Source organism: Opisthocomus hoazin, chromosome 2 (genome assembly GCF_030867145.1).
Source record: "Opisthocomus hoazin isolate bOpiHoa1 chromosome 2, bOpiHoa1.hap1, whole genome shotgun sequence".
NCBI lineage: Eukaryota > Metazoa > Chordata > Aves > Opisthocomiformes > Opisthocomidae > Opisthocomus > Opisthocomus hoazin.
In genome coordinates, this window is record NC_134415.1 from 119,612,607 (window position 1) to 119,638,710 (window position 26,104).

The 26,104-nt window shown below is 38.2% G+C and overlaps 1 protein-coding gene across 3 annotated transcripts in view; it reads right to left on the bottom strand.

Annotated features, from left to right (window-relative positions):
* SMC6 (structural maintenance of chromosomes 6) overlaps positions 1-26,104 on the bottom strand; it is a 38,083-nt gene that overhangs the window by 3,157 nt on the left and 8,822 nt on the right. Inside the window, exons 6-26 of one of the 3 annotated variants that reach the window (XM_075414872.1) lie at positions 24,558-24,619; positions 23,617-23,697; positions 21,993-22,094; positions 20,832-20,951; positions 20,629-20,727; positions 19,373-19,519; positions 18,908-18,996; positions 18,249-18,413; positions 17,043-17,221; positions 15,759-15,960; positions 15,508-15,622; positions 13,284-13,444; positions 11,461-11,596; positions 10,454-10,534; positions 9,164-9,334; positions 7,515-7,652; positions 6,723-6,868; positions 5,906-6,031; positions 4,365-4,470; positions 2,929-3,081; positions 1,124-1,221 (exon numbers count right to left, since the gene is read on the bottom strand). In XM_075414872.1, the coding sequence (XP_075270987.1) occupies positions 1,124-1,221; positions 2,929-3,081; positions 4,365-4,470; positions 5,906-6,031; positions 6,723-6,868; positions 7,515-7,652; positions 9,164-9,334; positions 10,454-10,534; positions 11,461-11,596; positions 13,284-13,444; positions 15,508-15,622; positions 15,759-15,960; positions 17,043-17,221; positions 18,249-18,413; positions 18,908-18,996; positions 19,373-19,519; positions 20,629-20,727; positions 20,832-20,951; positions 21,993-22,094; positions 23,617-23,697; positions 24,558-24,619 (2,677 nt within the window). Of the gene's footprint in view, positions 1-1,123; positions 1,222-2,928; positions 3,082-4,364; positions 4,509-5,905; positions 6,032-6,722; positions 6,869-7,514; positions 7,653-9,163; positions 9,335-10,453; positions 10,535-11,460; positions 11,597-13,283; positions 13,445-15,507; positions 15,623-15,758; positions 15,961-17,042; positions 17,222-18,248; positions 18,414-18,907; positions 18,997-19,372; positions 19,520-20,628; positions 20,728-20,831; positions 20,952-21,992; positions 22,095-23,616; positions 23,698-24,557; positions 24,620-26,104 lie in introns of those variants that run through there. The other 2 variants (XM_075414873.1, XM_075414874.1) reach the window with 2 other exon arrangements.

A 26,104-nucleotide genomic window follows, 5' to 3' on the forward strand; every position in this document is an offset into this window, starting at 1 on the left:
GACTGATTACAGTCGTGATTTCTGACAATTAGACCACTTTAAATTATAGAAAAGGTACTTTCAAGAGAAACTCCAAATTAAATAATGACCAAAGATAGTTCACATTTGCCTTACAGATCCTGCAGTGGCATGCACTTTATATGTGTGTAATCACTCACCTCATACTAAGAACTGGCACAGTTACTAAACATACATTGTACAGCCTTCTCCACCAATTACCCTAAGTGTGTTTTTTTCTGAAGGTGCCTCTGTACTTTTGTTAAGTTAAATGTTTGCTGAACACACAACACAGAACAAAATATAACATAACCGACCCACAGGTGAATTATTAAACTTTTAAACAGCAACAGAAAATTCCCATATGTTTACTGAATAGTTTCAGAAATTCCCCACAAAGCATTTCCACTTAAATAGCCAGAGAATACCATTGCTCTACTTTTTAAAGATTTTAGTAAGGGAAGATCATTAAGATTAAATCAACTTCATTTTGAAGACTGCTTAATTATCCTCTGCAGGCTTCACAGATTACATTTGGCTAATAGAGTGAAGAGTCGTCCCCTTAAGCTGGCACGGCTTTACCAGCGACTTATACGGAGGTTTTAAAAGAATTTTGGGCTACTAAATCAAAAAAAAGAAAATAGGGAGTAAGTTACCAGTTTCTAGATCAGTCGTATTAAAAAAAAAAAAAACAAACAAACAAAAAAAAAAAACCCACCCTCAAATGACAACCAAATTGAAAGTACTGTTATACTAACAGGAAAAATAGAAAAACGCAAAGTCTTCTGTCAATTTTGGGAGAGGAGAGGGAGATACAGGGCTAGAAGCTACCAGGATCCTACTTTACACAGGAAAACATTTCAAAAAGCTGTTCTACTTCAGATAAACGGAGTCAAGCCCCACGGAACTACCACATTAAGAGAAGGAGGACATAAGGAAGGACACTGCCACATAAGGAAGAGCGAAAAACCTATTAAATTCCCAGGACCATCGCTTAGTTGTTGGTGTTCTACTGCTACAACAGCAAAATTTCTTTCTCCTCCTATTTACTTTTTCCAGGTTCTACTCCTTGCAGTAGAACTTCCTTGTCGTTCTTGTACGAGGAAACCTAACACAGCAGTATTACCTCATGCTTTGTGGGGTAAGCAAAATGAACTGCCGATGCTGCTGCGAGTCAGCCACCTTAAGAATCATATCCATTGCAATTCTTCTGTTAACCATGTCCTAAAGACAAAAGATTGATCAGGGAGTGATACTTCACTGGCCTATTATTGCACAAATTAGGACAAATGCTTAAGAATAAATTCATTAGAAAATAATAGAAAAGCCTACTGAAATTAATTTATATACAATAAAACTTAGCAGAAAAAAAGTCGAATAAAAACTAAGCTGGAGAAACATTAGGGTTAAATTCTAAAAGCTCCAAATTATAGTCTGGGAAATTCTTAAACTCCACTTTTTAGTAGACATGCACAACAGAAAGCTTCTATCGGAACAATCCCACGCTCCTACTCGCAATGTTTTTCTATCAGCTTTGATAAACACGTAGTACTTCTTACTTTATTGGGATGCTGAGATGAACTCTATTTTCATAGAATAATGCTTCCTACAAAATCCTGCCTCAAAATTACCTGAAAGGATTTAAGGGCTGCATGAAACCCAAGATATCACGCAACGTGTTTTTATTATAATTACTATTGTTATTATTACTATTTTGAACACAACCTTATGCATTAGGGCTTACTAAAAAAGGTCTGTAACGGGAAGCTGTTATCAGCAGGGGTTAAACAAAGCTCTGCTGCTACACGTTGTTACACCGCTCCCTTGCAAACGTGCTGATGGAGTCCTCGTGCGGTGGCTCTCCAGGATCACATGCACAGGACCCACAGAGCGGGAAGACACTGCGGTTGTGCTTACTGGCACAGCAGTGGCACGACAGATTGCATGGAATTATTTATGGAACATACGACATGGAAGTTCTCTGCAGCGCCTACGGTTCTGAGTATCCATCCTCTTCTGGACAGATGGATAAACTTTTGCACCACTACCATGTAAAACAGGACCTAAGCTTTACAAGTCAGCTGAAAAATAACTGCTTCAGCACCTTAGACACATACATTCCTTTTTGAAATTCTTTGAATATAAAGTATATTATCTTTTCCCCCCCTAGGTCTGTCATTCTCAGTAAATAAATCATTGATGGGGGAGGGACACTGAAAGCAAAATGAAACAATGCAGTATCAACTCGTTGTCTCACAGGACTAATTATTTTCTCAAACCATATCACACTGCATATTAATAAGGAGGAAATGAAATATAAATATATAAAAAGTTCGTTAATCACCTATCCAGGGAAGCTGTACACAAAGATGAGGTTTATCAGCTTTAGCTGACATTAGTATTTACTGTTCATTATTGTGCATTTTCGCATCTTGGAAAGATGCTACTAGGTGAAGTATAACACAAGTTTCCAAGTAGCAACAGTGAACTCAGTTGCTACACTTTGCTCTGAAAAAACCCACACTGATCTCAAAATTGGTAGAAGCCAAAGCACGTGCTAAGCCCAGAACTGTCACAGCAGTCAACATGCAGAGGCCACCTGTGATAAACACAGTAACACTGCTTGGGGGACTAGTAAAAAGCTGTATTTTATGATTTTTGTGCTGAAGTAAGGTTTAAACATGTAAAGTAACAGAGATGCTCATAGCTCTGGATACTAACTTCAGAAACAGAATAAGCTTCAAAAGTCATTACGTAAAGTGAACAAGATCCCTAACAAGTGCTGTTTTGGAGGATTTGGGTTTTGGTTTGGGGTCTTTATTATTTACAGTTAACTCCAGTGTTTTAAAGTCTAATCATATATAAATAACAATCCAACTACTTAATTTACACAAATCAGAATGGCAAATATAGTTTAAGTTTAAACTATACCATGTAGACATCGAATTCATCCAAGCATCTGAAAGGAGACTCAGTAATGGACCACAGAGAAAGAACGAAACAAACTGTTGAGAAGGAACGTTCACCTCCTGATAAGGATCTCACGTCATTAAGGGCAGCTTTGTCCTCCTCTCGAGTCTGAACCTTGAAATAAAAGTATTAGAGCAATTTTCAAACCTGAGATGGAGACTTACTAACAGAATCATAATTTTAATGGCAAACACATTACACATGAATAGATGGAAACCACCTGAGAATAGTTTTATGAACTACTTCAGTCACTGCCATTCTTGGAACGGGATGGCTCCTAACCATTCGAGTGACCCTAGAAACACGTTACTGAACTTTCTCCGTCACAGTAAGATACACTCAACAGACTGAATGACTCTGCCGGTGTTTTCTTATTCAATTCTCTACTTTTAATAAACAATATTTAATAAGTGTCAACCAGTGTAGTTATATTACAGGAAAATCCAATGGTTACCAGCCACAATAAAAAAGCAAGTAATTGATTTATGCAGGAGTTTAACGGAGGAACAGTTTCTTTACTGGAATACACGAAACATTGTGAACAGTCCTCTGGTTCCATTGACTATGATGACACCTTGTGGCACTCCCTCCAAGATTCAACTTACACATTTTCCTGTCCTGTTCATTACATTACCTTTAGCAAGCTAAGCAGGAAAATAAGAATTATTTTGGAGTGGGGCCTCTTGGTGTGTTTTGAGGGGTGATTGTTTTCTTTTTTCAGTTTACCTTCCTTGACAAAATAGAGAGTGCTTGCATGAGAAACATGAAACATCAGCTATAAAAAGCAAAGCATTCTGGTACAGCCAGGTAATGACTTGACATTTTATGGACTGAGTTTGAGTTCTTCAGATACATATACGTCACCTGTTTAATTAGGACTGTGTCAATACCTATTTATATTGTCACTACACACTTTTCCCCTCAGTTCCTAAAACTGAAGTCTCCCACAGAAACACAATACCCCCATGACTAAAACTTTTGTGGGAGCTATGTTAAAACACACACAGAAAAAAAATCCGTAACATTGAAGCTTTCAGCCATTAGAAGTTGTTTAAAATAACAACTGGAGACATTAAACAATCACACAAATAAAAGGAAATTTCTCATCAATGAAAATAGGAATGAGTAATTTTGGAAGTGTGACTAGGATGACTTGTTAGTGAATTCTTATCCTCAGCATAAGACGACAGTCCAAATGTATTCCTAGCAATCAGCCCATATAAAGTGGCAAGATGTTTTTTGTTCTTGCTCGTTTTCAGCAACATCCTAGCACATCACATTTTGGAGAGGGGAGAACAATTCATTCTGTCCTTTGCAATGCATGTTCTAGCAGGTGATATTAAAAATAATAATAATGATTTATCACACATTATGATAAGTAATATAAAATAACTTACTGTTATTGAAAGTGTCTCATTCTTGTGATCAAAAAGTATTTTTCCAGAGCAAGCTCGAAGACGTAATAAGTGGTCAAAGTACAGTTTGCATCGTAAAGACAGGAGTCTTAAATCCATTAAATCAAGCACACAAACATTAAGTCACTAAGGTTTAAAATACATGAAAAAGTGACAACAGAGTTTTATCAACAGTTCCACACCATAAAATCTTAAATATTAAGCTCTTGCTCCATTTATAACATTTTCCCAAATCAATTACGCTCTGGAGCAAGCGACAGTGGATACTGGACATACTGGAGAGAATCACTGCCACAAAGTAAAAAGGTAAGAAATGCAGATGTACAGGCTTTGCATTCTCTAGGAGTCTGTTTCAACAGGCTGAAAGCTTTTTACACCTTTCTTCCACAACTTCAACAGAAAATGACCACATTGCACTACTTTCCTACCCAGTATTTGGACGGCACAGTAAGGATAGTAAAGAATCTACATGGGCTCTGCTAGACTCTGGACATTAAACAGTGTTGCGTATTAATTTCTCCTCCCACCCCCTTCCCCCTACCCCGATTCTAGCACACAGACACCAGACAGTACATCACAGTTCCTTAAAGAAAGAACTCTAGTGCTTTAACACATCTTAAAGTGGGATTCACACTCAAATTTGGGTGCTAGGAACAGGATTCAGTTGGACATATGTCAGCACTGTAAGGCAAGCACCAGATTCTGCAGGTAAATCTCACCCACTACTATTTCTATACTTCCACCTGCAAAGGCTGGGATTCTCCTGATCATTACTATTCGTCAGGATCATACCGGCACCCCCTCCAAATCCCAGGGCAAGAAGTACAAAAAGCAGAGCCAACACAGATATCCCTCGATTTCTGCTGAAGGGAATGACAAACGATGAAGGACTGCACTGGAAAACAGACCATCAGTCCTTCTGAAGGGAGGCCACCAAAAATCCTCACTGGTAGGTACAGGATGCTAAGGGACTGAAGCAAGAAGCAAGGGGTGCACTCCTGGCATGGACATTCCGTGACCGCAGAGGCTGTCAAACTGCAGAATCTGAATAAAGATTGTGATTTTTTTTTTTTCAGCACGGGTCAGAGCAAAAGTGTTTGGCCCACAATGAAATTATGTTAGCACAGCACCACTCATTCTACTCAATGAAAATAAGTGACAGTCCAGACGAATTCAATGCCAGTATGTCGCTGATATTTTACTGACCAAAACCAGCACTGAATCACTGAAACAAAACTGCCTTGGATTAAGTCATAGTCAAGGCCTTTGGTGTGAGACAAGATATGGCCTCCACCGACCACGTTGTTTTTCCTGCTGTCAGTCCAGGCTGCCCCTAAACCGTCAGGCACAACAGTACTGGATCTGGGAGCAAGATTAGGTTAGAAAGATTGCTGTCAATACCGCCTTCAAGATACCTCAATCTCACAGGTCTGCTCTGTAATTTTCACCCTGGAATATGTGCACATACTTACGTACACATGTTAGTTTATCTGAAACCTGAAATTACAGTACAGTTAACTCACCTTAAGAACTGCCGATATATTTTGAATCTCTGTGTCATTATTTCTTCCAGCAGTCTAATGAATTTCTTTAAATTCTTTACTTTACTGTTTGCATCCTCATATCTTTCCTTTGCATCATGAAATTGCCTGTTTTAATTAAAGAAAGTCTAGGATTAACATGCATTACATTAAAACCGAGCTATTGTAAATGCTGAAAACTGATTTTATAACCAAAACATTAAAATAAAAACTTCTCTTCTGAGGATCTATGTTAAAGCTAAAAGCATTTGATGAGACAAGTAAGACACTGTTCACAAATGAAAAGTGGTCAAAAATTAAGTTTTACTTCTAATTCTTTTGAAAGGAAACTTTTACCCCAGGGGGAACGAACGACTGGGCTTCCCATGCTCAAGAATATCCGAGGTGAGTGATCCCTTGAAACATACTGGAGTCAAAACCTCAAGTAACTGCCTAGCTTCCGTATTAGTTGTTCAGACTAGGAGTATGCTTAATGCTCATTGCAGCACAGAACAACAGCCAGTTATGTTTGCACCATGGAGATACAATGGGGATACTTCTACACACTAAGAGAGCATCTGATCAATGGTAACTTTGTATGGTACAGCCACTGCCTAAAATCACTGGAGGGTAGTTCAACACTCCTAAACCTGCTCGGTACTGGCTGCCTGAGCAATCAGCGCAGCATGTTTCCATACCTTCGTACAGCGTTTAAGTACTAAAAACACATATAAAGGCATTATGAGTCAGTAAGAAAGCTCTCCTTTCTCCCATCTTTTCCATCTTACCTGAACTACTTTAGACATTAAAGATGACTTACTGTACTATTTCTTCTCTGTTTCCATGGCGATCATTTTCTGAATTTATCCTCTCTCTCAAGCGATTCATTTCCGCATCAAGACTCTTAACAGTTCTGCTGACCTCTATGCGCTCTGAGTAGATTTGCCTAGCTTGTGCAATTTTTTCCTAAAGTAAAGTTTGAAACTCTGTTATTGTTACATTTTTTAAAAATCTATTTAGTCTTCACAACAAATATTTTGTGCTATGGAAAAAACAGGTTTGAAGCAAGAACAACATTTTCATATTGTTCTTTGTGTAGTTATCAGAGCCAGCCTAGTTATTATTAACAATTTTACTAACAAAATTTACAGATAGGTAGTTATTTCAGTGCTAAGAACTGTATCCACCTGAGATCATTACTATGTTCACAGTTATTCAGCTAATACAGATAAATAAGGAACCAAATTCACCATATTTAAATAGGACAGTCTTCCAAAAGTCTTTGTGGATGTGATTTCAGAATTAGTTAATAAAACTGGATTAGATAAGTCTTCAAAAGATCAGGTATGAGGTCTGTACACATGGATAACACCTAACTTCTTTGTCAAGACAAAAATGGTGCTATACCAGACAAAAAAGAGGTGTAGATTAATTTATACAAAATTACTTTTACTTGATTTAGCTGCAGTCACCGTAAGACATAGCTGAGAGAATACTCAGTGTAGCTGAGTATTAATATGGTCTCTATATTGTAGAAGTGGAATGATTCATTATTAAATATTAGAAGAATCATGACCATCTGACTTCAATACAGAAAAAACCCTACACCTACGTCTAATTGTTTTTCTTTGGCAGCCAGTAATTCCTTATGTCTTTTTACGCAAGCCAAGTGTTCTTTCTGTTTCTCCTCATAGTGCTGCAAACGGCGTTTACTGTTTTCCACTTCTGAGTCAGCTTGGTTTAATTCATCCTGTTTGGAATAAATCAAGAGGTGGTAAGTGAGCTGTTTGGGGTAGATTCCTAAGCATGTCTCTAATGTTTACTGACATCACAGGTAATTATGTTGGTTTCAACACGGTCTAATTTATTTTGCTTTCAGTAAGACTACTCCTAAAGCTTTAGCAGCAACTTATCAGAAAGCCTATACTCAATTCTGACAAGGACATAGTAAATGCTTGTCACGTTTTTAGGAATCATATCTTGAGGGGATGTTTGGATCTGAAAAAAGCCATCCTTTCTCCTAATCCTGCAAAAACCACATTTATTTTATACACTACATTATAGCCAGAACTTCTGATGCCTATGTGACATCAGCCAGACAAAAATAAAAAACAACCCCAAACCAAAAAACAACTCCACCCCCAAAAAACCAAAACAACAAACAAGAAAACCAACCATCACCAACAATAACGGATGCTCTTACCTTTTTCTAATCTTGCCTTAAAGCCACAACTTGGTATATGTGAACACATTAAACAACTGCAGAACACAGCAGTACATCTAATCTAAAATCCTTTCATGAATTTAAGAGTTGCCCTCTATTGCTCAATAACTAGCAATAATGTTCTAATATTCTGAATAAATCTATTTTCTTTCCTTACGCTGTTCTTTTTAAATAGAACATATCTTTACAATTTCCATATTAGATACATGATAACCAATATATTTATCAGTTATTTTCCTTACCTGTTTCCTTCCTCTTTTTGTTTGCTCTTGCTTTTTTAATTTGGTCTGACTACACAGCAATATACAATTTAAGTGAGGCATACAAGATTCCTATAGTGATCTTTCTAAGATTTTCCTCATTCCATCCCCCTACAAGCTTACAACACCGTAAACATGCTGGACCCCGTTATTTCCATTTTTCTTTTCAAACCATTAATTCTTCTTGACAATGTGAGATTACCTTCTATTTGCCAATACCAAATTTTGCATGTCACCACTCTGCTATTTATTTTAAGTCTTGCTACTTCTCTGTGATTCCCAGGTGCCTTCTGTAGTCTTGAATAATTCAAACTATGTATTGGTACCTTCTGTGATTATGCAACTTTATAGAGTAATAACCATTGCATACAGAACTTCAAATGCTATTTTGAAAACTGACCAGTTATGAACATTCTTAGCCAGGCTTTATCATAAACAAACAAATAAACCAGATCAACAAACGTGATGCACTAAAAAGGAAAGTCAAGAAAACTATTTTTCCTTCCTTTTCAGTCCATGACCAGAAATACCTGGAAACAAACTCTCTTTAAACAGAAAACAGTACAGCAACTACACTTAACAATCAACATCACCTTTGAAATATTGCCAGCCTTATTGCTTGACATGCTCTACATGGAATGCTCTATTTCCATTTCCATAGGCAGGCCCTAAACATATCAGCCAGGAGCATACTCTTTTATCCTGCCTCCTTTTAACCCAATTCCCCTTGGCACACAAAGAGAACAAATTAAAAATGCAGTATTAAATTACTGCTACCTTAATTGGACCAGCAATTTCTTCTACTTGATGAATTTTTTCTTTCATTTCTTCTAATTTTTTTTCCGCTACCTGAAGAATATTTTTCAGTTCTTCCATTTTTATGCTTTGCTGCTGCATATCTTTTTTTACAGATTCCATCTTACTCTTATTTTCTTCAGCTTCATCTTCCTGTCAAAATACATGAAAATTAAGAATAAAAGTAGACAAACATTTGAAAATTACCATACAAGGTTTTTATTTTTATCATCGCTATCAAGGTAGAAGACTACATGCAATACTCTAACAAGAATACTAACAGTTCCATGTAGTTGCCACTAAAGCCCAAAAGAAGAGACTGACAGATCTTGTAGGAGACCACTAAATCAAATCACAAAAGTGGAATTTCCTTATTATGTGACTGAAAATTAAGGGGACTTTATTTGGCAGTTGTGATGAAAACAACCAATATCAGAAGTGACAAAAAAAAAAATCTGGGTAACTCGCTGATCCCAGATAAAACAGTGGGAAAACTGGCATGGAATTCAGCTGAAACAACTGTGGTCAGGATTTTTATTAACATCTCTCAGCATGATTCTCAGAATTTAAATGATGGCCATCCATATATTAGATTATTACAGAGTAACAGTTGAAATTCATGGCCACCATCATGCAAATCGTAATAGATTACTAAACATCTTTTTCTGCTCTTAAACTACTATGCCTGCATTTTAAGAACACAGAGACAAGATTAAGAACTTTGAAGAAATCATCATACGACCATGATCCTCCCCTAGGGTGATATATGATCTTTAAAACTTCTGCGTGGTGAAGCTACAGTAAAGCAAGAAACAGTGGGTTCAGGACAGAGTGGCAGTGCTGGGACATAAATTATGCTCCAGAGTGGCCTTTACTACGCTCTGATGGCACCACTTCTGACCTCCAAACCTACACCACCTCTTCTCCCTAGCCAGAGTTTTACAGCACTGCAGGTCTGGAATAAGGGAAGAAAATGTATGGAATATCCCCTTACAACACCACCTCGCTTTCCATAAACCTGCGGTGCTACTGGCTTGAAAAAGGGCAGAAGAAAAAAAAAAAAACAAACCATGACCAAACAAAAACTCACCAAAACTAAATAAAATTATGCCATTGCCGTATTTGTAGACATTCTGTAAAGACATTCTTCACTATTTATCCAACTTGTACTCTAGTTGAAAATCTACAGTATTTGCTTATTCAAAACACCGACAATATTATATGACATTACTTCATATCCTTATTAGATATAATTTGATAATCTATTCTTACTAATGTACGAATGTCCACTGACTGGTGTTCTTCCATATTTTCAAGATCTGCTATTTCTGCATTTGTTGTTCTTATTTTTATCTGAAAAGAAAAAGAAAATAAATATTCTTAAGCTTTTCTAAAGAGAAAAGTTCACATTTGTTCATTTAAATCAACACAGAAAGCAAGACATTTGGTCTTTTATTTTCATTGGTGCCTACAAAAGACAGTACTCTTCCCACTTACCTGTGGAATCCGTTTTTATAAGACATAACTTGTTCTGAAAGCCACATACAGTTTAAATCATGGAGTTACAATTGTATTTCCATTCAACATGACAATTGAATAAAATATATCTTGTTTTTCCTTCAAATATTTACCTTCAGCAATTTGAGTCCATGCGCCAGTTTTTTTGCTGGTTCTTATTTGTAATTTACTGAATATAACCTTATGTAGTGTGTATTATCTTATACTGCCTAACTGTAACATTACTGGCCACCAGAAATATATATCCTACCTAGAAGTACTGCAAAACAAAGACAGATGACTAGCGGTTGTAAAATGGCTTATACAGAACATAACATTATGAAAAAGCTTAAAGGTGAAATATTCAGTGTATTAAAATGGTTAAGAATATAAATGAAGAGCATGAAGAGAAACAAGATCCTGGGAAGGAAAAGGCAAGGCTCAACAGAAATAAAGGAGGGAGAAGCAGGGAAAAGAAACTTGTATCAAATATTGCAACAATTTCCTATTGGTGTGAAAAAAAGCAGTAGAAACTTCTGAGATTTAGCACAAGAGGAAGAAAAAAAAAGAAAGATACCAAATAGAAACAGCATATGCTACGATTGATGTGACCTCTGTCATTCTGTCCTAAACGATGAAAACATACTACAAAAGTAAATAACATGAAAGCAAACAACAAAAGTAAGGATAAATATTAAATACTATCATCCACTCAAAATATATTGCAGAAGTCAAAATGAAATAAGGAAAGACTGACCAGTTTCTAAACATTAACTTTGTACCTGTAGCTCTTTCTGGTGTCGTCGATGACCATGAAGATGATCTTCATTCTGCCTAATCTCATTTTCAATGGAATATAAACGTTGCTGAGATGCTGCCATCTGTGTCTTTTTGTTTTCAATTTCTTTCTCCAAGTGACTTTATAAAAAAAGTGATATTGAGATATTATATATTTCACAGGTATTACTTATTACGCACACACAGAGAAATATACAAAATTCAATGCATGGCAAGACAAAGGGTAAAAAAGCATGCCATCCAAAAAAAAAAAATTCTGAAGTTTGTTATGCATTGGCTGGTTTGAGCAATCAGTAAAGAAACACCAAAGCTCTACAGCAGAACTCAGACTTGTTAACCAGCAGACAGCTGTTTGATGGTCCCAGTTCAATGCCTAGCAGATAAACCACTCATGTAATTTGAACCATCTATAACCTCTGTTAGCAATTTTTGCAAAGAGGCCAAATGTTTGAACTAAACAGGGGTGTTACTTTTAAAATACTACTGCATCTTGAGAGAAAACAGATACTTTGATGAGGACAAAACACTTCCAGACAGGAAGACAATACATTCACAGAGACGTCAAAAAAAATATTTTATCTAGTTTCATACTTTTCCTTCCACAAAGGAGGTCATGTCCAGAGATTTCCGTAATTAATTCTTTCAGTTTGTGGTAAAACTATTTGAAAGGCAAAACAAAGCTATTTTGCATTATTATTTATAGACAGCAAAACTTTGATAGAAAAAGAAAAGGGAAGCCTTACTAATATTACTGTAAAAAATAAACCCCCACAACCCTTAATGCAAGTGTTTAACTCTCGCTACAGATGCATGAAATGGACTGATTAAGTCTGATCCTAGAATCAGTGTTTAATAAACTGCATACACTATTCTGGATAAATATCTCATTGCTTGAGGCTAAGTTCTGAGGGGAGTGGAGGTGGGAAGACATTTTTCCTTTTTAACCCCATAGCAATGTTGGTAACGAAATGCCTGTAACACTTTGAATGTTAAAGATAATCTTTGAGTGAAGTTCTTTGTATACTGACATGAGCAAAGTAGTTATAAAACTTTTGAGTTTGTAGAAATTTTTAACATTCAATTCAGTCTACACTATCAGTTATTAATACTAAAATTAAAATATTTACTTAATAAGTCTGTAATATAATCTGAGCCTCAAAACAAAAGTATTCTATTGTCACCTGTTTCCTTGATGACAGTTCAAGTTTAAAAGTTAGAAATATGTTTGGCTTTTTAAATTACCATTTTAAAAATAATGAGAAAACAACACAACTGAAAAAATAAGAAGGAGGAGAGAGGGGGAAGTCAAATTTATCAGAGACACCTACCATGAGTGAATTCAAAAGCCTGAGAACACACAGATGCAAAGTTTGAAACAAGTAGGACTATGCAGGCCAACATAATTTTGGTTTGAATAACCAGGCTTCCTTTGAAGTAAACTACGATACCACTGGTCAGGTACCAGATTTTTACAGAAACAGCATGGACTCCTTACTCTTTTTCAGCAACCAGAAAATAAAAAGAGGGCAGCTAGATTTCCTGGAGTATTCAGCCTAGCAAATCCCTACTTGCTGGGCAAGATTTACATGCCACAAGCTGAAAAATATGCAGGTAAACTCAGGTTTGTACCTATAACAGAAAGGCACTGAAATAAAGAGGTTTTCTAGAACTGTCAGAAAGGAAGCGTAAGTCTCGAAGAAAACGGAGAGACTGAAAAGTAGCGTACATGCAAACAGACAAGTACACAGTTCTACTGTTCATGTCAACAAGCGTACTTTTTACAAATACAACATTTCAAGATGCTAACCTTATTTCTGCTTCAACATCTTTGCTTAGGAACTTGGGTCTGAGGTAGTCAGAAGAGTAGTAACGTCTCTCAAACACCTGATCGCCTTCAGCAGTGAAAGCTTCTCTACAGTTTTTTGGGGGCTGATTAAACTGCATTACTTCACGAGCTTTACGGCTACTCTGAAAAATACAATGGTCTTATCATACCAACAGAAAAGCAACCGTAATTCAAGATATGAATTAAAAACTTGTCTAGAAGCTCTTACCAAGAAATAATTTCAATTCCTAATGAAAATTAAGAAATAAAGTAATGAAAGAATGTGAAAAAACCCTATAATGTCAAGAACCTGCTTTTCTTAGTTGAGCAAGACATTTACGTTCCCAAAAACTACCCATTTAGTTTAGCTGGCCATTTATTTTATTCTATTACAAAAAAAAAAACAACACCAAAAAGCCACACATTGCCAGTGCAATGTCACAAAGTGGTGACAAGGTGACAAGTGCCTTTGTCCGAGGCGATCACAAGCACCATTCGGAAGTATCACTTCTTCCATACAATACCCATTTCTTTCAGATCATCTTCAGATCTCAGTCTTTCAGATTCAGTTCAAATTGTTCAGGTAGGGCTCAAAGACAGTAATGCTACGAAAACCAGTGGTTAGGTAAGGTGGAGGGGGAAGGTCAAAAAACTAGCATTCCTATCATTAAAAAAGCCTAAAAAGTTCAGCTGTTACGCATCCCACTCAGTAACAGCCGTGCTTGCCAAACAGTCAGTCAGCTCCACACCAGACCAAGCATAAACTGCCTGTTTTCCAGTAGGAATGTCAGGGAACAAACTGGGACGAGTGGTTTTGGAGAAAAACAAAATCCACAAAAAGTAAGCATCATTAGTTCTGCTGCTCATAGAATACCCTGCTTTCCTTAATTAAAAATACATACAACTTATTTTTGTCTTTGAATGTTTCACCTGTCATATTATCTGCTGGAGCTGGCATCTTCAGTAGTAACAGAAAATCAAAAATCAGTAAAGATCAGAAATCATATAATGACAGAAAACAAATCATTAACATGTTTTTATGGTGATCAAAAAAATAAGATTCTCATCAAAATAGTATGTAATCTTAACACCAGTTGCTAGTCACCTCATTCAAATCCTACTTAATAGCTGATTAGTGCTATTTTTTTATTTTACCAGATTCTATCCACAACAGTGTTTCTTTTCACACTCTCATCTCAAATGCTTCAACACCGCAGAGTGTTCACCGTAGGTGAAACATAAATTAGGCTGTGAATGCTAATGGGCGGCTGATGATTTCATGTAAGAGTGGGTGGTTGAATACCCAAAAAGGAACTTTTGGACTTTCAAGCAAAAGCCTGCTACAGCTACAACTGGTACCAAGCTACCAGCTGCTACGTACAGCTGGTAGGGGCTGGTTGCAAGTTTTATAACACCTGGGCTACACAAAACTGACACATCCTGAACCCACCAATTAACACGGAGACATGAGACAGCGACAGCAGTTAGGTGGCTGATCACACGCACACAGATGGTTTAGACTGGGAAACTAGACCACTTAGAAGCCCAGAAAGGTGCTGGTGAACGTTCCAGAAACAAACAGGGAAGATCCCAGAAACAGATGGGGAGAGGTCTGTAGAGACAAATCCCAGGGAACGCCCATGGCTCTCAGCCAGTAACAGCCCAAACAGGTATCTGTGAGTGGCTGCACAGCAGGAACTGGCAAGATTTTCTGCCTGACCTTCTTGGACCAGCAGTGATGGCCCTGCTGTGACAGAAGTTGAGAGCTATGAAGGCAGTGTTGGGGGGGGCAGGGAAACAAGCAAGTGTGCGGAAATAAAAGCTCTAACCTTGCCGATTCTTAAATAAATTGCAGTATCGAAATCCACTGTGGGTTGTCAGTTTATTCTGTCTCGCCCATGACAGACAACAGTGTTTGAAGTGGGATTGCTGACCATCAACTGAATGCCACAAGGGCCTGTCCAGGAGCCCTCCCAGTGGAAACGCACATGTACACATACTGCACTGACACCAACAACTGACCCAGTCGGGGTCTACTGAGCCATCAGGGTCCTCATGTCTCCTCACAGGGGCAAAAATAAAAATAAAACAATCTTTCTCTACCTCTTCTGTCCATTACAGACACTATCAGTGAAGATATTGTATATGCTTCATGCAAAGAGAAAATGCTTTTCTTTAAAGACCAATAGGGAGCGTAGAGCCTTACTTTGATCAGCAGGATTGTTTCTATACCCCTCACATCAATCAAACAATTGGCAACCACTGGATGATCTATTTCCAATGCTGTGAGAACCGATGGGAATTCCAGATGATGAACTCCTCTGAAGAAAAGAGAAAAAAAAACCACCATTCATAAAGCTCACCTAAGAGCTTTTAAAAAAATCACAAATCATTATTTTCAGCTAATAATAATTTCAACCACTAAGGCTAAGCAATAAAATTCAAAACACAACTTACCTGTGTCTAACATCATAAACTTTATTCTGAAATTTATTTACAATTATTTGAGGTCTAAATCCATGTGGATAATATTTCGCCATCAGTAGCTGAAGAGTTCTTTCATCGCTATGATTATCACAGCAAAATGCCTGAACAAAGCTCTTTAAACAAGCTTCAACAGCCAAGGTCAGTTCAGCATCTTTCGGATGAATGAAAGCACCTAAATAAACATATGAGACAAGGCTTTAGGAGCTGTGTTCCATAGCAAAATATCCTGTAGTGCTTTTTTACCACTCGAGGTTTTTGTTTTGTTGTGTCATGGATTTCTTAAGAGTCTAAAATAAACTCTTCTTACAAGAAGAAAAAAAAATTAAGAAGGTAACTAAAAGATAAAAACTCCACAACAGACAAGTTACCCTGAGAACACAGACATACAATTTCTCTTTCTATGAAACACCTATACATGTTTTGAGGCTTACATTTTCTTCTAAGATCTTTGACAGGTCACTACTAACTTCCATTAAGGTACCAATTTTATGGCAGCTCAGCAGGAGTATACCAAAGACTGATTATCAACAATTTAATGCTTGAAGGGTGAAGGCAGAGGAACAACTATGCTGCAAGTTAAACAAACATGAAGATTTCCATTATATCACCCGTCTTCAGTAGTACGTGTGTTTGCACATTCTTACGCTGCAGTAAATGCCAAGTCTTTAAGTACTTGGCCTTTACACTTACATCCAGATTAGGCTGAAGCCGTTACACCCATTCACAAACTGAAAACAGCAGTCACTGCCAGAGCTGGTCAAACACACTAACAAAACCAAGCTTTCCAAGAAATTCTCAATTGATTCCGAGTTGCTCCATGCAAGACATCTCAAGTTTGACAAGCCCACAAGTCAGCCACCGGACATTCGGAACAAAACCTGTCCGAGAGCTGGACAGTGCTATCCACCAAGGAACAGGCAGTCAAGGCACAGCAGCCTAATGCTTACAGAGCGTGGGGGAGTCAGAGGGGTGCATGGAAAGTTTGCTATTGTAGCTACATAAAATACGTTCACAAAAAAAAAGGGTGGAAGATGAGGAAACCCAGCAGATGTTAGCTAGTTCATGCGATAAAAAGGACAGAAGCAAAAGATAACCTACCAGGATAAAACCTTTAGTCCAGGAAGTACAGAAAAAAAAGATACATCTGAAGGTCCTTAAAGAACAAATAATTTTTCTAAAAGATCACTGTTTACATCAACAGCCAAGCAATAAATCCCACGAGGAAACAATGTCTTATTCAGCAGTCATTCTTACCTAAAGGTCCAATAGGTTTGTGTTTAAAGCGTCCTTGCCTATAGGCTGTTTCAACTACTTCAAGAAACGCTGGTATATGTGGTCCAAATCTTTTCAAGGTATTTGTTTTACTATCTTTCAGCTCTCTCAGCTGTTTCTGCTTGGCATCCACTGCTTGCTTTGCATCACAGTCTTCTCTCCTAAGAGAGCAGAATTTTTTTGAGTATCAACAGCTTATGAAGCCTTAATTTGATTAAAATAACGTCTCATTTTTCAAGTACTAATAGGACAGTGTATCAAGATCTCAATACTTCAATGTACAGCAAGCTACACACATGCAACAATATTTTTATAATTTCGAGAAACACGAGACAAAAAGCAATCAAGAAAATTACTACTTTGCAACAGTTTTACAAGACACTTGTATTTCTAACAATTTCTAATAAATTTATTTTATTTCTAATTATATGCTTCAATTTCACTGTCTTGTACAAAAGTCTTCAACCAAACACAAAGTAACTGTTGGTTACAACAACTGTTGGTTACAACAACTGATAAAAGACCTTTAAACTAATGCATCAGGTGCAATAAGCTAAAATTCTCCAACCTCTTAAGACAATAAATGACATCATCACCACAATCCCCTTCAGTAATCATTGTTCAGGTTTCCAAATCAAAGCCAAAGGGTACTTCATCTTTCTAGCTCGGGTATGGGCTAAATTGGTATTTGAACCACTTGCTTCAAAACCTCTATGAATTTATACTACATTATTATTTATATTATATTTGAAGATACAATAATTACCCCAAGGTGCATCTGTTTCCATATATCACGTTACATAACTTGTGACATCATATCAGGATGTACTAGCGTATTAAACAACATGAAAAAACATAAATCATAGTCTGCCCATAGGACGGTAAGAGAGTAAGGGACAGATGGTGGGAGGGAGAAAGGGCAGCATTAAATTGACGGTATGGATGTGTATCAGGCTTTAAATTAGTAACAGCTGCCACCTTTAACAACAAAACAGTCTTCTTAATCTACAAACTTCTGGAAAATTAAGTCATGTTGTGCCAAAGACAAATGTTTAGCAAGTCCTAAGACAAAGTAGGAAAAAAAAAAAACAAAACTGAAGCCTAATACCTCAGGGAACGCAGGCACATAAGGGACCTCTTGCAACTTCAAGCAAAGGAAAACAGTTACATTCAAAAACCGTAACTTACCTAAGTCTAGCATGTTCTTCCTTACACTTATATACAGCCTGCTGAAACTGATCCACCTGTTGACCAATCATTATTTCTTCATCATGGAATGCCTTCAACTGTTCCCTTAAGTGTGCAACTTTCCTTTGTTTTTCCAGTTTTTCAGGCTCTGAAACCTGATTAGCACTAGAAAAAGATCATACTTCAATATGTTAAAACCACACTGATGATTTGTGACACGAACTTTATCACCTGTATCATACAAAAGATTTACACATCAAAAAGCTGTATTTAAGATTTTGTGCATTTACAAGATCTACAAAGTACAAACACAAATTTATTTCTTCTTTATTTGTAATTGCACATAACTCTCCCCAGTTACATTCCTGTTGCATTTAATTTAAGGTATATTTGTTCTTCAACACCATGGAAGCTACAAAATGTATACTGTCACCAACAAAACAGAAAAGCTTTTTTTCTGACCAATTACCTCATCACCTTCTAATCAAAATCTTGGCATGCAAAGAAGCAGGATCAGAAGTATTTAAATATTTAACTGGACCCCGCTAAAGTTCAAATATTTCCTGCTACTGCAGATTTTCTCATTAATTAGAAAAGCTCACTCCCCGCATACCTATACCTGAATAAACATACACCATAATCACTGTATCTGCATTTACCTGCTTTTCAGTTCTTCAATTCGTTTATGTAGCTGTTCATCATCTTTTCCCAGACGTTTTAACTCAGTTTTGAAACGATTATAAAGCACCTATGAAGGAAACAGGATACAGTAGTTTAACAAATAGAAGCAATAAATAATTTCAGAGAACTACAGTTTTGAGTAAATAAACACTGAACTGCATCAAAATAGACAAACATAACTTGAATTTCAAGAATGTAAAAAAGGAATAACCCAGTTGACTTGAATTACATTTATTTCGACCTAAACTTAACACCCATGCAAAGACATAAATTCCATGGCCCCCAAACTGAAACCACTTGCAAGTCAGGCAGGAGATTGCCCCTACTTTGAACTGCACAATGGATTCAGGAAGCCTAGACACAGATGGAGATACATATGGGTAGAGCACGGACAAGATTAAAGCTTTAAATTGGTATGACCTTTGGAAGTTCTTTTTGCCTACCTCAGCTTCATTGACTGCTTTTCTTCTTGCCTGCACATCAGCCTTCAAAGAAATACACTGAGGATGCAGGGCTTGTGCCTCTTCACTTACTGTTATTAGCTTGTCTTGTATTGCTTTGTACTTTTCTTCTGCTTCATTAACTTTTACCTTTGGTGCAAAAAGAGAATGATACACAAGTAGTAATGAAGCTAAATTTTCTTCAAGACCTCTTAATGCTACAGAAGAAATATCTCTCAAAAGAATCCATCCAACATGTCTCATCTGCGGTTTTTTTGCTTAAAAAAAAAAAAAAAAAAAGGCAAGTCATTCCCACTATGGGTATGCTAAGATGAAAACTAGTAAAACAATACACTCTGGAAACCAATGGACTACTAAAATCTGTGAAGTAAACAGCAACCTTCTTCAATGGTTTACTCAAATACAGGACTCCATACAATATGGCCAAGTACAATGGTATGGAAACAAGTGAAACCAGTATCTGGACAACGTTCCTTCAACACGACACAGCCAGAAAGTAAAAACGCCTCAATTGTAAAACAAATACATACTACTTCTAAAAAAAAAAAAGAAAAAAAAAAATCAATGGAAAATGAGTGCCAGTTCAGAAAGTTTGGAGAAGGAGTTTTAATCAACTGAAAAGTTCAAAATAATGACGCCTACTGTTTCTCTACAAAAGATGCATTTCATACGTGAATCTGAATGTTTAGCAAAATTATTCTTTCTTGCTACCTACACAAGTCTTAAGTACCATCCACAGAGTCTGTCAAATTTCCAGATGTCTCCCAAAATCAGACACTGATCTCTTCTACAGGTGATGATACCCAAGAAAACTTACATGACAGATCTCTGAAAGGTGCTTTAACGTTACGGAAATAGGCATTAAGTACTCTGAGCAATTAACAATTTAAATTCACTGGTATATGCAATGCTAGTCATCTCAAATTCCCAGTCCAAATAATATAACCCTCATCTGAAACAAGAAACAAAAGGATCACACATATACCCCTACTAAACAACAGAAAACAAAACGTCCTAATATTATTATTCAATGAAATGTGGAATGCAAATGTTACTGTTAAGTTTTAGATAGCTAAAAAAGCATATAAATGGGAATGTTCCTAGCTGCTTGAGAAAGGCTAAGATGGCCAGTTTCAATAGCTTACTAGCTAAAGGACAAACATAGTTTAAATATTATTTTTATTTTAGAGTGAAGGAACCAAAACTAGAGTGACATATGGTGTAAACCATATACATACCCGGCATTCTTCTAGCTTCTGAACAAACTTCTCTGTATTTCCTTCTTCAGCTCTGATGCCTTCTTTGATTGGCTGTATTTCTTTTTCCATCTCACCCACCTAAACAGAAGAATATATTACCATATATCAGAACATCCGCAGCAGATTGGGAATAATATAAAGTACGTTTCATATGAGGAAACATATTTTAACAAGACATTTACCACTGCCCATGCCATTTTATGTTTCAGATCTTCAAGATGATTTCGCATGTCGTTCACAAATCCAATGCTTTTGTAGCGTTCCTTTTTTTCACAATAAAGCACCTTAAGTTCTTGAAGACGCTTAAAAAAAAAAGGAGAGGTTTGATCGTGATTTCAAAATGCTGTACCATAATACGGAATATTGGAAAGATTTATTGTTTTAACGTTTAATGCCACTGAGATCTAATCAAATCAAAACTCTCTCTTGTAGTTACTTCAGTGGTCAGATCTGTACTAATCATAGAGTCATCACAGAACGGTTTGTGTTGGAAGAGACCTTAAAGATCATCTAGTTCCAACCCCCTGCCATGGGCAGGGGCACCTTCCACTAGACCAGGTTGCTCAAAGCCCCATCCAGCCTGGCCTTGAACACTTTCAGGGAGTGGGCATTCACAGCTTAGCTGGGCAACCTGTGCCAGTGCCTCACAACCACCACAGTAAAGAATTTCTCTCCTATATCTAATCTAAATCTATCCTTTTTTAGTTTAAAGCCACTACCCCTCGTCCTATCACTACATGCCCTTGTAAAAAGTCCCTCTCCAGCTTTCTTATAAGCCCCCTTTCAGTAGTGGAAGGCCGCAATAAGGTGTCCCTGGAGCCTTCTTCTCCAGACTTAACAACCCCAACTCTGTCAGCCTTTCCTCACAGCAGAGGTGTTCCAGCCCTCTGATCATTTCTGTGGCCTCCTCTGGACCTGCTCCAACAGGTCCATATCTTTCCTGTGCTGAGGGCTCCAGAGCTGAACACAGTACTCCAGGTCGAGTCTCACCAGAGTGGAGCAGAAGGGCAGAACCCCCTCCCCTTGACTTGCTGGCCATGCTGCTTTTGATGCAGCCCAGGATACGGTTGGCCTTCTGAGCTGTGAGCGCATGTTGCCGGGTCATGTTGAGCTTCTCGTCAACCAGCACCCCCAAGTCCTGCTCCTCAGGGTTGCTCTCAATCCATTCTCCGCCCAGCCTGGATTTGTGGTTGGGATTGCCTGACTCATGTGCAAGACCTTGCACTTGCCCTTATTGAACTTCATGTGGTTTCCACAGGCCCACCTCTCTCAAGCCTGTCAAGGTCCATCTGGATGGCATCCCTTCCCTCCATTAATTACTCCAATAATTAATTTTTACATACCTCTACTCCTTGTTCTATCTGAATACAAGTATTATCTTTAGTTTTCATAACAGATGAATAATCTTCTTTCATTTGTTCCAGCTGCGTTGCCTTCATAAAAAACTAAAAAGGAGTAAAAAGATGCAGATGTCAGATTCAGCAGCTTATCTAAATGAACTTTAAATTATTACAATAGAAAGACTAATCATCCCAGACTTCACACATGCTGAATGATAGCCAAAGTAAAATAACTGGTGGGGTATTTCTGAATAATGAACTAACTCAGCAGTGTCCTGAACTTTTTTTAAATTTATCAATGTCTTTTGAGAAAAGAAACTTCAAAAAAAATTGTTTTTGCAAGTGCATGACTGCTACAATCAGATAGTGTAATGGATCTGGCTGGGATGGAGTTAAATTTCTTCATTGCAACCCTTACAGTGCTTTGTTTTAGATCTGTGATCAAAACAATGCTGATAACAACACTGATGCCCTTCTACTCTGCTGTCGCTGAACAGTGTTTGCATAGCATCAAGGCCTCCTGCTTCTCTCTCTGCCCTCCCAGTGAGTAGACTGGCAGGGTGTGCAAGAGGTTGGGAGGGGATACCCCCCACTAACCAAAGAGATATTGCATCCCATAAAATGTCATTGCTGTTGTTTAACCCCAGCCAGCAACTAAGCATGACACAGCCTCTCGCTCACTCAATCCCCCTCAGTGGGATAGGGGAGAGAATCGGAAGGGTAAAAGTGGGAAATCTCATGAGTCGAAATAAAAACAGTCTAACAAAGAAAAAGCTGGGCATGCAAGCAAAGCAAACCAAGAAATTCATTCACTATTTCCCACCACAGGCAGGTGTTCAGCCATCTCCAGGAAAGCAGGGCTCCATCACACATAATGGTTACTTGAGAAGACAAACGCCATCACTCTGAATACTTCCCCCCTTCCTTCTTCCCCCAGCTTTTTCTTGCTAAGCATGACGTCCTATGGTATGGGATATCCCTTTGGTCAGTTGGGGTCAGCTGTTCCAGCTGTGTCCCCAACCCCAGCCTACTCGCTAGTGGGGTGGTGCGAGGAGCAGAAGAGGCCTTGACGCCATGTAAGCATTGCTCAGCAGCAATGAAAACATCCCCGTGTTATCAAGACTTCTCAGCACAAATCCAAAATATAGCCCCATAGTAGCTACTATGAAGATTAACTCTATCCCAGTCAAAAGCAGCACCGTCCTGCTTAGCAATAAAAAGGGAGAGGAGAGGGCTGAAGGGGGTCAGCCATCATTTGCTCGGGAACTGGCTGGGCATCGGTCTACCCATGGGAGGTGGTGAGTGATTGCCTTCACATCTCTTGTTTTGCTTGCTTTCTCTCTTCTTCCAGCTTTTCCCTCACTTTTTTTAAACAATTTTTACCTCAACCCACAAATTTTATTGCTTTTACTCTTCCTTTCCTCTTCCTCCATCGCAAGAGAGGGGCATCAGGGAAGGGAAGTAAGCAAGAGGCTGCATGGTGCTTAGCTGCTTACCTGAGTTAACCCGCAACAGGTCACTGAAGTTAAGAATTCTGATTTTTTTTTTTTTTCCTCCAAATGCCACCTCTAAAAATTTGAAATCAGTATTTTATTGTTTAACCAAAGTGTTAAACAATTTTTCTTACCTTGTACTTGTCACCTTCATTTTTAGACTGTAAAAAGTGTTTACTCATCTCTTGGGTCAAAACAGACACAGGATTATCTACCTGTAAAAATAAATTACTTTCATTTTAAGTAAAACGATTCTCATGTAACTGAATATCCATGAAAGTGAGCAAACCATCACCCTGTTCCATGCCCAGCAATTCAGTAACAAGCTGAGAGAAGCAGATCCAGAAATTAAGATTTCTACTCCTCTCAGCCCTTTTTTTTCAAAAAACAAAATCAAACCAAATCAAAAAAATTAAAAAAATCCAACTCCATCAAGTACAAATAAGAACTAAAACAAGGACAACTAAGGAACCATTTCCAGCAGGATAACTGACTTCTAGAAAGCTTTTTCCACTTATTTAACAAGATCAGCACTAGAAATTTTGCTAAATGCTGTTTAATTTCTCATTATTTAATAGATCAAAGTAGGGCATTAAATGCAATTAATTACTCCACATATTCCTATCGAAGTTTCCACAAAGTAAAATCAATACAGTCTAACAGAAATTTATACTAGTTGAAAGGCTGAGTATGTTCAATATTGTAAACTTCATGTGCACTCCCTGATCTTTCCTTAATCACTTAAGCAGCAAAACCACTCAAATTTCTGCAACAGCAAAAACTGAATAAGGAGCAGAAAAAAAGCTCCAGGTATGAAAGAAACTTACATATGCTAAGACTTACATTAACAGGATACACGACCCATAGCTCACAGGTGACAGCAAATACTTCTCTGTCTGCGACAGAATCTTATTCTGCATTGTATGAGGTATAAAGCTCCATTTTCTTTTGCCATGGCATTTGATCGTGAAAGAACCTCTCTCATTTAACTGAATGGAACATTGCTTTTATTTGATGAATTATATCACAGGCTGATGTCTTAAACTGCACATAATTTAAACACTATAACTATTACCTGTATATTAAAGTGATCCAGTATTCCTACGAGTTCCTCTTTCTTTGAAGAAACTAAGGTCCCTAATGGTAAAAAAAAAAAAAGGAAAAATATCAATAGGTCCAAAGTAAAGAGACATACCTTATGTATGTATGTAATCACAGAGACATGCCCTAGCTTTTTGATCAATCTAGTGGTTCTTAGTAAATGTAAAAAACGAGATTAGTATTTTTGTAACACAGATTTAGTCCTAAAAGAGAAACACTAGTTGGTTGGGTTTTTTAATCTTTCTGATATATTTGTATTTGTACAGAAAGACTTCTAATTAAAGTCCCTCCTTGCAACATAAATCCCCTGTGACAGAATTTACGTGAATCAGTGTATCGGGTTTGCATGGCAAGGTTTAGGTAGCCAGGGGGGCTACAAGGGTGGCCTCTCTGAGAAGCTGCCAGAAGCTGCCCCCATGTCAGATAGAGCCAATGCCAGCTGGCTCCAAGACGGACCCGCCGCTGGCCAAGGCTGAGCCCATCAGCGACGGTGGTAGCGCCTCTGGGATAACAGATTTAAGAAGGAGGAAAAAAACCCTGTGTAACAGCAATTGCAGGAGGAGAGAGGAATGAGAATGTGAGAGAAACAGCTCTGCAGACATAAAGGTCAGTGAAGGAGAAGGAGGAGGAGGAGGAGGTGCTCCAGGCGCCAGAGCAGAGATTCCTCAGCAGCCCATGGAGCAGACCATGGTGAGGCAGGTTGTCCCCCTGCAGCCCATGGAGGTCCACAGTGGAACAGATCTCCACCTGCAGCCCATGCCAGAGCAGATGGATGCCTGAAGAAAGCTGTGACCCCGTGGGGAGCCCGTGCTGGAGCAGGCTCCTGGCAGGACCTGCGGACCCTTGGAGAGAGGAGCTCGCGCTAGAGCAGGTTTGCTGGCAGGGCTTGTGGCCCCATGGGGGACCCACGCTGGAGCAGCCTGTTCCTGAAGGACTGCAGCCCGTGGGAAGGACCCACGTTGGAGGAGTCTGTGGAGAACTGTCTCCTGTGGGTAGGACCCCATGCTGGAGCAGGGGAAAAGAGTGAGGAGGAAGGAGCAGCACAGACAGCGTGTGATGAACTGACCACAACCCCCATTCCCTATTCCCCTGCACCGTTCAGGGGGAGGAGCTGGAGAAAATTAGGAGCGAATTCAAGCCCAGGAAGAAGGGAGGGGTGAGGGGAAGATGGGTTTAAGATCTGGTTTTATTTCTCATTATCCCACTCTGATTTGACTGGTGATAAATAAAACTAATTTTCCCAAGTTCAATCTGTTTTGCCCATGACGGTAACTGGTGAGTGATCTCTCCCTGTCTTTATCTCAACCCATGAGCCTTTCATCTTATTTTCCTCTTCCCTGTCCAGTTAAGGAGGGGGAGCGATAGAGCAGCTTTTTGTGGGCACGTGGCATCCAGCCAGGCTAAACCAGGACAATCAGCAAATCCAATAAAAAGTCAAAAAGATTAAAAACCATGTTCAGCCTCATCACACAAGCAGACTTTCATAAAGTGTATGACGTTACATCATGCAGAACCTGACAC